Here is a 17,053-nt window from a genome sequence, read left to right as displayed (position 1 = left end):
TCTTTTGATCTTTGTTGGTTTAAAGTCTGTTTTATCAGAGACTAGGATTGCAGCCCCAGCCTTTTTTTGTTTTCCATGTAATCCAGCATATAAACAGAACCAAAGACAAAAACCACATGATTATCTCAATAGATGCAGAAAAGGCCTTTGACAAAATTCAACAACCCTTCATGCTAAAAACTCTCAATAAATTAGGTATTGATGGGACGTATCTCAAAATAATAAGAGCTATCTATGACAAACCCACAGCCAATATCATACTGAATGGGCAGAAACTGGAAGCAGTCCCTTTGAAAACTGGCACAAGACAGGGATGCCCTCTCTCACCACTCCTATTCAACATAGTGTTGGAAGTTCTAGCCAGGGCAATTAGGCAGGAGAAGGAAATAAAGTGTATTCAATTAGGAAAAGAGGAAGTCAAATTGTCCCTGTTTGCAGATGACATGATTGTACATCTAGAAAACCCCATTGTCTCAGCTCAAAATCTCCTTAAGCTGATAAGCAACTTCAGCAGTCTCAGGATACAAAATCAATGTACAAAAATCACAAGCATTCTTATACACCAATAACAGACAAACAGAGAGCCATATCATGAGTGAACTCCCATTCACAGTTGCTTCAAAGAGAATAAAATACCTAGGAATCCAACTTACAAGGGATGGGAAGGACCTCTTCAAGGAGAACTACAAACCACTGCTCAATGAAATAAAAGAGGATACAAACAAATGGAAGAACATTCCATGCTCATGGGTAGGAAGAATCAATATCATGAAAATGGCCATACTGCCCAAGGTAATTTATAGATTCAATGCCATCCCCATCAAGCTACCAATGACTTTCTTCACAGAATTGGAAAAACTACTTTAAAGTTCATATGGAACCAAAAAAGAGCCCGCATTGCCAAGTCAACCCTAAGCCAAAAGAACAAAGCTGAAGGCATCACGCTACCTGACTTCAAACTATACTACAAGGCTACAGTAACCAAAACAGCATGGTACTGGTACCAAAACAGAGATATAGATCAATGGAACAGAACAGAGCCCTCAGAAATAACACCACATATCTACAACTATCTGATCTTTGACAAACCTGAGAAAAACAAGAAATGGGGAAAGGATTCCCTATTTAATAAATGGTGTTGGGAAAACTGGCTAGCCATATGTAGAAAGCTGAAACTGGATCCCTTCCTTATACCTTATACAAAAATTCATTCAAGATGGATTACAGACTTAAACGTTAGACCTAAAACCATAAAAACCCTAGAAGAAAACCTAGGCATTACCATTCAGGACATAGGCATGGGCAAGGACTTCATGTCTAAAACACCAAAAGCAATGGCAACAAAAGCCAAAATTGACAAATGGGATCTAATTAAACTCAAGAGCTTCTGCACAGCAAAAGAAACTACCATCAGAGTGAACAGGCAACCTACAAAATGGGAGAAAATTTTCGCAACCTACTCCTCTGACAAAGGGCTGATATCCAGAATCTACAATGAACTCAAACAAATTTACAAGAAAAAAACAAACAACCCCATCAAAAAGTGGGCAAAGGACATGAACAGACATTTCTCAAAAGAAGACATTTATGCAGCCAAAAAACACATGAAAAAATGCTCATCATCTCTGGCCATCAGAGAAATGCAAATCAAAACCACAATGAGATACCATCTCACACCAGTTAGAATGGCAATCATTAAAAAGTCAGGAAACAACAGGTGCTGGAGAGGATGTGGAGAAATAGGAACACTTTTACACTGTTGGTGGGACTGTAAACTAGTTCAACCCTTGTGGAAGTCAGTGGGGTGATTCCACAGGGATCTAGAACTAGAAATACCATTTGACCCAGCCATCCCATTACTGAGTATATACCCAAAGGACTATAAATCATGCTGCTATAAAGACACATGCACATGTATGTTTATTGCAGCACTATTCACAATAGCAAAGACTTGGAACCAACCCAAATGTCCAACAATGATAGACTGGATTAAGGAAATGTGGCGCATATACACCATGGAATACTATGCAGCCATAAAAAAATGATGAGTTCATGTCCTTTGTAGGGACATGGATGAAATTGGAAATCATCATTCTCAGTAAACTATCGCAAGAACAAAAAACCAAACACCGCATATTCTCACTCATAGGTGGGAATTGAACAATGAGAACACATGGACACAGGAAGGGGAACATCACATTCTGGGGACTGTTGTGGGGTCGGGGGCGGGAGGAGGGATAGCTGTAGGAGATATACCTAATGCTAAATGACAAGTTAATGGGTGCAGCACACCAGCATGGCACATATATACATATGTAACTAACCTGCACATTGTGCACATGAACCCTAAAACTTAAAGTATAATAATAATAAAATAAAATAAAATAAAAAAAGAAAAAAAACAAAAAGAAAAAAAATGATACCCCCCCCAAAAAAAAATCACAGATACTTTCAGTTGAGGATTTTTATCGCTACGAAGCTGAAGAATGACTATCTTTGCTCTAGAACTTTCTTCTCTAGAAGAAATATATACTGTACCTAAAAGAAGAAGAAGGAAGAGCTCTGCAGGAAAACATTGTCACACTTGTTTCTGGCTTGGAGATTCATGAATTAGCTGCCAAAATTGAAAGCTTGGCGATCGTCCCACTTTCTGTGGCATGTGGTGTTGACTTTGTTCAGGCTCAGGGAATGTCAGTGTGTACTGGATAACTATAACTAAGGGGAAACAGAACAGTTTTTGATATTGTTGATTACTTTGAAATTCTATTTTCTCATACATTCAGAAAAATCTGGTAAAATGTGAATTTTCCAAGCTTGGCAGGCTAGAGTCGCTCATTAATGTGTATTTTCATTTTAAAATGAGTACTTTGCATTAGTAAGTAATTTTAATTTTTGCCATTACCATCAACTGTATAATGACAGGTTCAATATTACTTCAAATATCAAATGTCTTATTTAAAAGCTGCAGCTATGTGACCAATTTAATTTATTGGAATTCATGATTTTCAAAGTTACTCCAATAGTAAGAATCAGTGGCTTGAATCTTTTTTCATGTGAAAGTTTCTGTCATCCTCTTACATACTTTTTTTCCCACCAGGGCTGTGTTTCTAAAATATGAGCAGCTTCCCAGTCACTTGGGCCTGGTATCACTTTGCCTTCTAGCATTTTACTTCTATCCCAGCCTTGGCTTCCTTCCAAGGTTTTTCATGACTTTTCATGTTTTCAGGCTTAGGAAAACAGAAAACGAGCATCTACCTATAAAATTACATGTTCAACCTCTCATAAATTCAGATGCGTATAAACTGAAATAAAAAAGGAAATTGAAAATCACAGAAGGATCTGGAGGCCATTATCTTTAGCAAACTAACACAGGAACAGAAAAGCAAATACCACATGTTCTCACTTATAAGTGGGAGCTAAATGATGAGAACACATGGTCACATAGTGGGGAATAACACACACGGGGGCCCTTCGAGGTTGGAGGGTGGGAGGAGGGAGGATCAGAAAAAATAACTAATGGGTACCAGGCTTAATACCTGGGTGATGAAATAATCTGTACAACAAACCCCCATGACACAAGTTTACCTATGTAATAAACCTGCGCGTGTACTCCTAAACTTAAAATAAAAGTTAAAAAAAAGAAAATAAACTCTTCACAGAACTACCTTTTTGGGGCTTCCAATTGATTTGTTTTAGGATCACCTGACTGTCTCTTAAGCCCTGGCTCCAAGATTCCAGGCTTATCTTCATAGGTCAAAATAATTTTCTAGATTTGCTTAGCCCTGGGGCAGAGTCTGATGTGGTCATGGAGGAAGGGAGTGACGACAATGATAGTGAAAGGAACAGTGGGCTCATGGATGATATGGAAGAAGCAATGGTCCAAGATACAGAGATGGCAATGGCAGAGTGCCAGAACGACAGTGGCGAGATGCAAGATCCAGACCCAGACCACGAGGATGCCAACAGAACCATCAGGTGAGAGCAGCACTCCGAACCTCAGCAAACAGGGCAACCCCAGGCAGTATTTTCTCTTTAAACCTCTTTGATATTTTAATAGATTATAGTAGAAGTGTGAAGTGCACATTTACTTTTTTATGAATGAACTGTGTGCTGTAAATGAGAGCCTTTGAAGTTAGGAGGTCTGGGTTCCCTGGGAGAAGTGTGGTTGCCATACTTTCCTAGCATCACCTCATTCGTTGAACCATTTTTTCTGCATGTGAGAGATGCTCATGTTTGCCATCCACAAGTTTATTACTAAGTTAATATTAATTTGAAGCTCATTGTGTAGAAACGACAAAGATCAAGATCAAACTCAGCAGAAATCATCTATTTTATTAGCTGGCCCCTGTTATAAATATCATAGTCTGTGTATACTTCACTGTTCTTGATATTACGTCAGAAGTATGTGCAATTTTATATCTGTTATTTAATTATGCTTTTGGTTACTGGATGATCCCCACTTTTTATATCAGGAGTCAGCACATTGTGGCCACCAGGACAAACTGGACTGCTGCCCAATTTGTAGTAAAGTTTTATTGGAACATAGCATGTCCATTCATATTGTCTCTGGCTGCTTTTGCACTATATTGGTAAAGTTAGGTCTTTTGCAAAAACTAAAATATTTATTACCTGGCCCTTTACAGAAAATGTTTCCTAGTCTCTGATTTATATTATAGAGCCTATTGAAACTTTTGTGTCCATTTTACAAAGGCCATGTTTATTGACAAATTGTTCATGAGAGTAGAGCAATAAAATGATTGTTTTTTTCCATTTAATGGCATAATGGACATTTTTTAAATAGTGGGAAATAATTGTCTTATGACCTGTCTTTTGAAGACATACACTTCTTTAGTACCAAAGAGTTTGCATGGGGCGGGGGGGCAGTGGTGGGAATTACATATATATTCATGTTGTGGGAAAGGGGACAAGGAGGGAGGGATGAAGAGAGGAAGAAACAGAGACTAGCAGATTCCAATTTTTATGACATTATGCAGAGAAACTAAAAATTCATGTTGAATAATCTAATCTCTAAATGATTGATAATGTACCTATAATAGGAAATAAATAAGCAAATAAGCTTTCATGTGTGAGTCTGAATAGTGTGGCCTCAGTAGACTAAGAAGTACTCTACCTCAGGTTTACCTGAAAACTGAACACCATACAGTTCAACCCAAAAGATGAAGTGCTTATTACCCAGCCGTGGGAATTTTTTTTTTTTTTTTTTTTTTTTTTTCAGATGGAGTCTTGCTCTGTCACCCAGGCTGGAGTGCAGTGGTGCAATCTTGGCTCACTGCAACCTCTGCCTCCTGAGTTCAAGCAATTCTCTGCCTCAGCCTCCCGAGTAGCTGGGATTACAGGCGCCCACCACCATGCCCAGATGATTTTTTTGTACTTTTAGTAGAGACGGGGTTTCACCATCTTGGCCAGGTTGGTCTTGAACTCCTGACCTCATGATCCACCCGCCTCGGCCTCCCAAAGTGCTGGGATTACAGATGTGAGCCACTGTTCCCGGCCGGGATTTTTTAAGGTGTACAAATAACATGCCTATCACTCTTCAGAGTGACCCACTTTCAGAACCATGGTGCCTGACAATACGTTTTACTAAAAATGAGATGTGAATTTTGTAAAGTTTCACTTGGATTAGCTGACATAAGGTTTTATGCATGAAAATACATAAAATGTACCTGAAAACATTTTTTTCCCACAATATTTTGATTTCTCAAGTCCATCAACAAGCAACAATATCCCACTCATGAGGGTAGTGCAGTCTGTCAAACACACGAAGAGGAAAAGCAGCACAGTCATGAAAGAAGGATGGATGGTCCACTACACCAGCAAGGACACGCTGGTAAGATCCACAGGGAACAATGTTTTCTTGCCTTGCTAGCTTTAATTAGAGGAGTTGCTAATGTCTCGTGAGGACTGTGAGATTCCTGCATTACTCAGAGTAAACCTCAGCACAGGCATGACACACGATTAGGTAAGGTGCATTACAGTCTCTGGGTGTCAGATATAGTTGAGAAGCAACGGAGTTAGGAAAAAATGTGGAAAGCAATTTCAGGCAAACAAATTCATTGACCTTGATTACCTGAGATGTCTACCTGCCATTTTATAGCACTTGTGGAAGCCACAGTATGTGCTTTCAGAATGCTCCACTGCAATTTAGAATTTTATAAGAAACACTGCATTCTAGGCAGAGAATAAAACAGTGATAACTATCTTATACTTCCTAAGTCCTTAACTAAGTTTTCCCTGAAGAACTGACCCATTCAGGAACATTGGAAGCCTGTACCCTGAGTGTTCATGTCTCCAGATTTTCTTAATAGTTGATGTATGAGGTTGTGTATGTATGTAAGAGAGAACAACTTGATTCATGTTTCAAAGTTAAGCTGACAATTGGCTGATTTCTGTTACTGTATTGCTTTTCTCATCTCTTACCTATAGGATCACTACAGATAAGCAGACACCTATAACCTAATTGATTTATCTGTAATTTCAACCATCAGTGTTAGAGAGAGAAGACTTACCTGATATTATAGGGCTCAATTGAATACCACCTAGTTCTTTTTAGACATGGTGTAATATATTTAATATATTTGACTGGCCTAAAATTGGTTGTGGAGGAGAAGAGCGGAATCATAGAGCTTTGGGATCTTTTATAAGATAAAAATACACACACACCCTAAAATCCTGAAAGATATACCTACAGTGAAGAAGGACCTGTTCATCAAATCATAGTGGTTAGATCTGTAGTGAGCTGGAGAGAAGGTAGAGTTGGTTGTTTGATGCATTCCCCTGACTTTAAGTTGATGTCATGGAGTCAAACTTACTGTCCAACAAAATATTCTTTACTTCTACTCTAACATTTAGAATTTTCCCATTGCCAGTGGAAGCGAGAATACCTGGCTCCATCAGCATGGCATTTCTTACATCCTAAAATAATGAGCATGCATAATAAACATTGCATCTCCTGGTAAACCTTATTTTATTATAGACTATACATCCAACTTTAGCCCTTCAAGCAGTGAAATAAGCTTAAAAATGATGTTTTCTGTTTACTATGCACTTTCTAAATGCCAGGCTCTTACTGAGCGCTAATACTTCATCTTCTTTATTACTCACGACCCTGTAACATAAATGCAGGTACTTATCAGACATGTGCTAAATAGTCAACCTCTAGAGTGTGAAATTGAGCATGAGTCTGCTTTTCCCAAAGCCCATGCACTTTCCACCCTCAAATCTTATGTCCCCATTGGGAAAATCTATTTATGTTATCAATTCTGGATATTTTTAAAGTTTTTAAAAAAGATCTTGGATCTAACTTCTGTTTCAGCGGAAACGGCACTATTGGAGATTGGATAGCAAATGTATTACCCTCTTTCAAAATGACACAGGAAGCAGGTACTACAAGGTAAGAGGGGGCTCTTTCTTTGTAGTTTCATACCTCTTATTGCTTTTTCATGGGAATGTAGAGGATAAGAAATAGGAAATACATCCAACAAACATGACTATTTTTGTGCTTCCTCCAGGAACTATTTTTTTTTCTTCTCTATAGTCTACAAATTTCTTGGGATTCAGGTTGGGACCTCTTGATTCTTCTGTGAATTTTAAATTTCCCTGGAGAGTGTTTCTGGTACCATGGGATGATGGGAGAGGGAGTGAGGCGAAGGTTAATTGAATATATTAGCAGAGATATGTGATTTAACTAGAAAATTAATGGTCACAGCAGATCAGCTCAAAGCAAACTCCTGATATCCACTGCATCTAGCACACTGCTAGGAGTGAAGAAACATTGTATGATTTCTCCATGCTTGTCAATATTCACAAAGAGCACTTTCTTGTAGAGAAAAAAATGGCAGCAATTTTTATTCTGTCCCTCTACATTAAGTAATACAGATGTGGCATACTATATCACCCAGTAAAACACAACTCCAAAAAATATTCATAGAGAAAACAGCAGATACTTGCTCCTTCAAAATGAATGCAGACTCTGGAATAGTTGATTTGATTCTCCACAGCCATTTTACACAGCTGTCACAGAAAATGGAAACTCACTAATTTTAAAATTAAAACTTTGTTTTAAAAGTTATTATTTTTTATTCCCTGCATACTTCCTGGAAGACACAGTAGTGATTTTTTTTTTTTTTTTTTTTTTTTTAGTATGAATTGCCTTAAAAATGATGACTATTGGCCAGGCGCAGTGGCTCATGCCTGTAATCCCAGTACTTTGGGAGGCCGAGGCAGGTGGATCATTTGAGGTTAGGAGTTCTAGACCAGCCTGGCCAACATGGTGAAACCTTGTCTTTACAAAAGTACACAAATTAGCCAGGCGTGATGGGATGCACCTGTAATCTCAGCTACTCAGGAGGCTGAGGCAGGACAATCACCTTAATTCAGGAGGCGGAGTTTGCAGTGAGCCAGGATTGCACCACTGCACTCCAGCCTGAGCAACAGAATAAGTCTCTGTCTCAAAAATAAAAATAAATAAATAAATAAAAGGCCAGGCGCGGTGGCTCACCCTTGTAATCCCAGGACTTTGGGAGGCCGAGGCAGGCAGCATGAGGTCAGGAGTTCAAGACCAGGCTGGCCAACATGTTGAAACCCTGTCTCTACTACAAATACAAAAATTAGCCAGGTGTAGTGGCAGGCGCCTGTAATTCCAGCTACTTGGGAGGCTGAGGCAGGAGAATTGCTTGAAACCAGGAGATGGAGGTTGCAGTGAGCCGAGATCACGCCACTGCACTCCAGCCTGGGTGACAGAGCAAGATTCTTTCTCGAAAAAAAAAAAAGAAAAAAAAGACCATTTTAAAACCAGTCTCTAGTTGTCTTCACTTAAACTATTCGCTTGGCTATGTTTTTACATTAACATGTATTGGGTGCCTTAAAGAATAGGTTAAAATTTAAAAATAGCCATGTCTACCTAAATGCATTTCAAAAGTGTTGTGATTCAACCTCACTGTTACAAAAATTATCGCTTATTTTCTAAGTCTTGGATTTTGGTGAAGATTCAAAATCATTATTCCTAACCATACTTATTCTCACCACATAAAGTCACATTTTCTAGAAAAAGGAAATAAGGTTTCCCATAGTAAAAGTATTTTTTTTTAATTTTGCTTAGCAATATTCTGTGTTTTATAGTTTAAAAGTATTTTATTTAAATGGTGGTTATTTGTGATGTCATTTTTCACATGTTCTTGGCATGAATTTTCTTTGAAAGTTTACATACTTTTGATAAACAACATTTAGCACTTTTTTTTCTTTCACAGGAAATTCCTTTATCTGAAATTTTATCTCTGGAACCAGCAAAAACTTCAGCTTTAATTCCTAATGGGGCCAATCCTCATTGTTTTGAAATCACTACGGCAAATGTAGTGTATTATGTGGGAGAAAATGTGGTCAATCCTTCCAGCCCACCACCAAATAACAGTGTTCTCACCAGTGGCGTTGGTGCAGATGTGGCCAGGATGTGGGAGATAGCCATCCAGCATGCCCTCATGCCTGTCATTCCCAAGGGCTCCTCCGTGGGTACAGGAACCAACTTGCACAGTGAGTCTGCCAGTTTTCTGACCAGCCCAAAGCTCATCATGAGCCTACCCCTTGCTTAGTAAACATGTGCCCTGCCCTTCCCAAGAACAGAATGAAGAAAGACTTCTTGGGGATGACTTAGTTTATTGTAGAGTGTAGGGTCTCTAAATAAAAGCTGCTGCACATACTAAGATGTTTAGTTTGTTAAATTACCTTATTATAGCTATTTTATATTAAAATTTAACAAATTCAGGTAAACACTATGTATTAGGCAATTACAGACCTCTAGAGCTATTGGTTGTAAAAGAAGTAATCTGGCCGGGCTCAGTGGCTCACACCTCTAAACCCATCTCTTTGGGGGGCCGAGGTAGGTGGAGGACTTGAGCCCAAGAGTTCTAGTCCAGCCTGGGCAACATGGGGAAACCCTGTCTCTACAAAAAATACAAAAATTAGCCAGGCATGGTGTCATGTGCCTGTAGTTCCAGCTACTCTGGAGGCTGAGGCAGGAGAATTGCTTGAGCTCAGGAAGCATAGGTTGCAGTGAGCCAAGTTCAAGCCACTGCATTCCTGCCTGGGCAAGAAAGAAGAGGAGGAGGAGCGGGAGGAGGAGGAGAAATCTAGCCAGCTTCAGCTTGACATGGAACGCAAGAGAAGAAGAAAGGAGAAGGAGACGGAGAGGAAGACGAAGAGAAAGAAGAAGAAGGAGAAGAGGAAGAGGAAGGGAGAAGAAAGAAGGAAGAAGGAAGAAGAAGAAATCTAGTCAGCTTCAGCTTGACGTGGAATGCAAGTCTTGTTATTTGCAAATCTGAATTAATAAGTTTCCCTAAAAACACCTCACCTAGTATTCTGTGCAGGATATTGATGTGCAGAGTACATGGTAATTGGTAATTCTTGATCATTTTATCCCAGGAGGAACTCTCTGTTCATTAGTAGAATGAGATACATTTGCTAAAATGCAACCTAGATCCAGTATTGAGGATGAATTTTAAAGAAGAAATTTTAGAGGAATATTTCTATAAAAAAGTCATTTATTTTTGAATTTCATAATAGTTACTCATAATGAAACCTATGAATTAACCTCTGTTTTTTTTACATTATAGTGTTATCCGTTGATCTGTCATAATTTTTTAATTTATCTCTACAACCAAAATACATATTAATAGAATATATATGCCTATTTTGGTGCTAAGCACTTTACGTGAGATCTCTATTTTAATGCCTAATCCAATTCCAACAGGTAGACTTTAACGATTTGCCTGTTTTACAACTTAGGAAACAGTGTCTCTTGAGCGAGATTAAGTTGTCTAAGCTTGTACCAAAGCTGTGAAGTAGCAAAGCCAGTATTTGAATCCACGTCCTTCTGACTCCAAACCCTAAATTGACGAAATATTATTTTTCAAAAACAAGTATGGTGAATATGTAATTTTGAAAGGAAATAAATATCCTAATGACATTTTCTTAGAAAAACCTAATTGCTATGATTTATTTAAAACCACTTTTGCAGAATGATTTGTAAGCATGTATTTACTTGTTTTGCTATTACATCTCTTACTGACTTTTTGTGTGCATATTGTTTTACATGCATTTCCAGGAGATATCTCTGTGAGTATTTCAGTATCAAATTGCCAGATTCAAGAAAATGTGGTAAGTATGTACCTACTAATATAAAACTTGCTAATGTGATTACTGGAAAATAAAAGCATCATAAAATAGTTTTTTTAATTCAATTTTTTAGTAAATTTTGGAAAGCAAAATAGAATTTGGATATTTTTTCTGTGATATTTTAAAAATATTAAATTATATAGATTAGTAATTTTTCTATAATCAATTCTGTAATGTAGAGCCAAATATCTGTTTTTCTCAGCTAGGCAATTATAATGTGATGCCTGATTTCTCACATATTTGCCCTTCTTGGTACTGGAATTTTAATGGTTGATATTACACAGTAAAATAAATACACAAGCAAAATAAAATAAATTTCTCGATTTGCATGAGTAGCTTAAAAATGCCATTGTTCTCATTCCTTAGTTGCTACCTAGAAGTGCCATAATATGACAAGGAGTTGCAAATGCTATTATAGTCACTTGTACACATCAAGGAGACTTTAAGAAAGTTGCATAAATCGAATCTTATGGGTACTCATTTTAGCACCCTAGTCACCTGCGCCATATAACTCCATCCTTGCAGCTCAGTTTTTGAAAATTGTAGATCAGACATATTATGAAATATTTTGCAGTCTGTCAAACGTTTGCTTTATTTGTTATATTTTATCCCTATGGCAAGTAGCCAAAAAGTAATAAGGCCTTTTCTACCTCCTCCTGTGACCCAGACCCTCTTCTCTATTTTTCCTGCTGTATCTATGGCCAAAAGAATGCAGTTTACAGCTTACACTTTCTAAAAATTTGTTTAAAAAAATTAACTTCATGAAACTCTATTCATCCTTACTATATCTTTGAAAACTACATTAAAGTGGCATAAAGTAAACAGCCAAATATGAATTAGAGAGAACTAGGTAAACTTCATAGTGAAGGTTAGATAAATTCTTGTGCTGTCAATCATGAGATAAATTCCTAAAGAAATTTATTTTCTGCGGATTCCTATTGCCTTTGCTTAGCCATTTCAGGAAATACAAGTTACTCTATAACTTGTGTGAGACATTTCAGGAAATACAAGTTACTCTATAAGCCTCTTGGGAAATTCCTGATAGCTATGGAATTGTTCCACTCTATTCAGCCACTGTTGTCCACTGAAAATTTTGGATCAGCCATTGAGTTATCAGAAAGCCTAAAGAACACTTCTCTTAACAGATAAAGTAGCTTGAAATCAGAATAATAGAATAGTATTAATATTACTTGTCTTGTCCCTAGACAGCCTTGAACTCATCCTGTGGGGACTTTGAAGAAACACAGGATGGAGACAACTTGTTATTTTCTAGGGGGAAGAACAAAGGAAAAAGATAAGGGTTTATAGGATATGGAGAGGGTGGGATTTGGTATTAAAGGACTTCTTTTTTTATTATACTTTAACTTCTGGGGTACATGTGCAGAACGTGCAGAAGGACTTTTAAAAAAATAAAGTCAGAGTATAAGGGTAGAAGATAGTTGGAAAATCTGATAGGATGTAATAGGAATATATAAGGGAATAAAGTATTACCTGGTGATTTCATCAGCATGAAATCACAGACAATAAAACATAGATTTAAAAGATGCTTTATTCAGCACTTATTATTTCAAAGAGAAAGAATTAGACTTTTGGAACTAGTTAGCTCCCGAAGTGATGAAATTGGACGAGTTTAGTTACTTCACAGATGAGAATTTCATATGGGTTGCCATCCTTCTGCAGCCTCTCCAGCTCACTCGTGGTGATTCAGCCTCCTCTTCTGTCACTTTGGGTTCATCTGCATGTGGGTGACTAATAAGGGAGCAACCTTTTCATTCTAGCCATACAGGGAGAAGTGGTTGGAATCAGGATTTACACCGACATGTGATTGGGAACCGTGATTATTTAATGACAATTCCAAATAGCCATCTCAACAGGCAAATATCTTTTTCAATACTTATAGTAAATCACATTGTATGGTTTGTAGTCATATTTCTTTCTAATGAAACATATGTGCTAGCACGTTAGAAAACCTCTGCCACTTAAGATCAGAACAGTTTTCGTAACATTACATTATTACATTAATTAAAGAGTGTGCTTTGAGGCCGGGTGCGGTGGCTCATGCCTGTAATCCCAGCACTTTGGGAGGCCAAGGCAGGTGGATCACTAGTTCAGAAGTTCCAGACCAGCCTGACCAACATGGTGAAACCCCGTCTCTAGTAAAAATACAAAAATTAGCTGGGTGTGGTGGTGCGCGCCTGTAATCCCAGCTACTCAGGAGGCTGAGGCAGGAGAATCTCTTGAACCTGGGAGGTGGAGGTTGTAGTGAGCCAAGATTGCACCATTGCACTCCAGCCTGGGCAACAGAGTGAGACTCCATCTCAAAAAAAAAAAAAAAAAAAAGAGTGTGCTTTGAATATTACAGTCATCTCAGATTTCATCTAGCATTTATAATTTATTTTAAAAAATACTTAGTTTATAATATATTTAATAGAATTATATTAATTTTTGGGCTAATGTTTTGTTCTGCTTCATGTTTTTTTTTCATTGGACTTGTACCTCTAGGACATCAGCACAGTATATCAGATTTTTCCTGATGAAGTACTGGGTTCTGGACAGTTTGGAATTGTTTATGGAGGTAGGTTATGTCACTGAGTATTTTTATGAACTTAAAATTTTTGCTAGTTATATTTTAAAAAGCAATATTTCCAGGAAAAACATAAAAGAGAAGACCTATGTGTATATATGTCTGTGTGTGTATCTTTTTGTGTTCTGCCTTTAAAGAATTTTTTTGAGATAGTTACTACTTGGAAAATTGGTATATGTGTGTTTTGAAAGAGAAGGTTTCGTATTCCTGAAAAACATTTTTTCTTTAATATAGACAAACTGTACACACAGTACTGAAGAAGTTTGGAATATCAGACAAAATATTGAAAAAACAAGGAAGTTGTGGTTTGTAAACAAATTAATTCCATTTTCTTTTGGCATACTTGATCAGAAGTCCATTCATGTTATTAGACAAAACAAAATTTAACTTTCCAATGTCTTTAACGATATATTTGTTTCCTGAAGGATTGAATTTTTTTTTAATTTTTGAGGTGAAATATCAAGTCTTTACCTATTTTCTTATTGTCAAGCTCTTTGGTAAGTTTATTATTCTAACTTCTGCTATTTTAGATTCCAGCCAGTTAAAGGGTAAAATTATTTAAAAAATATTTAAAATATTTTTAATATTTTAAAAAATATTTAATATTAATGCTTTGCCTGCCCTGTAAAATGACCTCATAACTTTCAGTTCCCTAATAGTATCAATAAGAAATTATTTCTTGTGGTGAGGTTTAGTGTTCTGAAATAATCATAATGTCCCATTCAATTTTATTTATCACCATATGATATTGTACTTTTTAATTTAAAAAGTAATTAAGTTCTACTCTATTTCACAATGTAATGTTGAGTCTTATAAAATGCTCCAGTGATTTCTTTGATGAGAAACCTATCGTGAGCCACTAACCATTGTACCGTTTGTTAATGCATAACGGTATACTAGAGGGGACCAAATGTTTGATTATTGCTCTACAGTATAATAGTTGCATGCAAAAAAGAATTATGGTAGATAGATCATGGTAAATATACATAATGCACATCGTATAGGGGTGAGACAAGGGTGACAAATGAGAGTAGAGAGACCAGCAGATGCCACATAATTTGGAACATCCAACCCTGAAGACCAGGAATAGGAGGAGGCCTCCACCTGGAAGACTGAAACGTTAAGATTAGACACAAATGGGGTAAAGTAGATGAGAAGAGTCTCAGAAGAGAGGTCAAGTACTACAATGACAGAGGAGTAGAGACGAAAGAAGTCATGGCCTTGAAAAAAGTACTTGCAGGAAGATGGCTGAGTTGAAATAGAGACTGCAGTCAATCAAAGAGTAAGAAATGATGCTAAGGAAGTAGAGAACATGAACACAAGCTGATTGGAGAGTGAAGGGAAGCAGTCTGGAAAGAGAAGGAATAGTGAGAGTGGGATATAGGGTCAGTGAACACTAGATTTACAAGTGTTGGAAGACTGGAATTTCAAGTTAGTTTGTATGTAACCAAAAAGTTTGAGTAATTAGATCCATTTTCCATTTCTATTTTCTGATTCATTTTCATTTCTTATTTTCAGATTCAATTAACACTACTACATTTTTGTACCTACCAGAATATAGTAGTGCAGAAGTTAAGAACTTGGGGGTGCACTGTAGAATTCCTGAAAAGTTTGTTATAGTAGTTAAATGAGGTGTAATACACATAAAGGGCCTATTATGTGGTGATGATGATGATAACTAACAATTTTTGAGTATGCATAGTTACCAGGGTATTTTGTATACTTTACATGCCTCCTTTCATCCAATCTTCTCCTTATTGTAGTTGAGGAACCCAGAATTCAGAAAGAGTGAGTGATTTGCTCAAGATCACACAGCTAATAAGTGACAGAGCCAAGACTTTAATTCTTTCCCCTATACCATACATTATCTTATCAGGACTTTAAAATTATACTTTCTAAAGGGTAGTTAATTTGGTGGTGATACAAATATTTTCTATGTTAAGTAACTCAATATTCTGTTTCTAAAACATGTATTTTATGAAAAAAACCAGGCTATTGATACAAATAGCTTTTAATGCCCCAATTCTTTTGTGTTCTAAATTATGGCTAATTTTAAAGCACATATTTGATTTAGAATAATGAAATCTTTATATATATGTATGTAAGTCAGTGCTCTTTAGAAATGTTAATTTATTCAGTGAAATATGTTTATCATTTCTTTAAATGTCCTTGCAAATTTTAGTGTTCAAGATAGATGATATTTAATAACATACTAATGCTTCCCTTTTTCATTTTAAAGGAAAACATCGTAAAACAGGAAGAGATGTAGCTATTAAAATCATTGACAAATTACGATTTCCAACGAAACAAGAAAGCCAGCTTCGTAATGAAGTTGCAATTCTACAGGTACTTCTTTGGTTCTCATTTTGGTGAAGGGCATAAAAATCCCTCATCCTTTACTTCTGCAAAGCAAATAAATTTTCTCTAAAAACCTGTGGCATAAATATCTTGGAACACTTTAAAATAATTGAAATGGCAGATCAAGTATCAGAACTTGCCTGAATAGTATCTTTCCTGAGTCTAGGCAGCAGTTGTTCTTTTTTATGTATTTAATTGTAGGTTTTAATATATAATTAATATTCATTAAATGGGTAATGTTTCAGCATTTGCTCATAGTGGACATGCTGAGACCATCTTATTGTATATTACAAATGACCTTGCCTTCATAAACATGCCTTCTTTATGCTGTGATAATAACATGAATTGGGTATGTAACTGTCAGCATATCAGTCACGGGAGTGAGCTATGTCTGAGAAGCAGATCATCTTGATTTTATTAATGTCCTCTTTGTCTCTCACTGTAAGCCTTTCATTTGACATCGAGCATGTCACTTAACTTCTCTCATTAATAACAGTCCCTTTTTCAACCCGGAATTTGATAATAAAATGTATTATGTGTTAAAGGTAATTTTTGTAACCATTAAAATTTTTTTGCAGACCAAAGGGAAATAGAGCAGTTGTTTGCTAAATGTAGTCATCATGGCTATCTAGCCTACTCAATTGAGATCATTGATAAATTCCTATTTTTATATACCTGCCATAATTTTTTACTTCTCATGCAAGCATGTCATAATTTTTAATTCCCAGTTTTAATGGACAATTTTTTTTGCAAAACAGAACATTTCATTTCTTCATTTATAGTTTCATTTAACTGCCATTTATTGAGTTTCATATGATAAAAACCTGAAAAAGATATGATTTCTGTCCTAAAGGAGCTCATGTGCACAGACAGCCACAAATATTGCCTGCTATACATAGAAAAATAACACAGACTTTTCTGGGA

At 36.6% G+C, this 17,053-nt stretch overlaps 1 protein-coding gene across 5 annotated transcripts in view; it reads left to right on the top strand.

Annotated features, from left to right (window-relative positions):
- PRKD1 (protein kinase D1) overlaps positions 1-17,053 on the top strand; it is a 361,380-nt gene that overhangs the window by 298,561 nt on the left and 45,766 nt on the right. For 3 of the 5 annotated variants that reach the window (XM_063715550.1, XM_063715549.1, XM_063715551.1), the window contains 7 exons: positions 3,753-3,975; positions 5,725-5,848; positions 7,334-7,411; positions 9,267-9,546; positions 11,117-11,169; positions 13,690-13,762; positions 16,011-16,117. In XM_063715550.1, the coding sequence (XP_063571620.1) occupies positions 3,753-3,975; positions 5,725-5,848; positions 7,334-7,411; positions 9,267-9,546; positions 11,117-11,169; positions 13,690-13,762; positions 16,011-16,117 (938 nt within the window). The remainder of the gene's footprint in view (positions 1-3,752; positions 3,976-5,724; positions 5,849-7,333; positions 7,412-9,266; positions 9,547-11,116; positions 11,170-13,689; positions 13,763-16,010; positions 16,118-17,053) is intronic. The other 2 variants (XM_002824640.5, XM_009249000.4) reach the window with 1 other exon arrangement.

Source organism: Pongo abelii, chromosome 15 (assembly GCF_028885655.2).
Source record: "Pongo abelii isolate AG06213 chromosome 15, NHGRI_mPonAbe1-v2.0_pri, whole genome shotgun sequence".
Classification (NCBI taxonomy): Eukaryota; Metazoa; Chordata; class Mammalia; order Primates; family Hominidae; genus Pongo; species Pongo abelii.
This window is presented reverse-complemented; position numbering and strand designations above follow the sequence as displayed.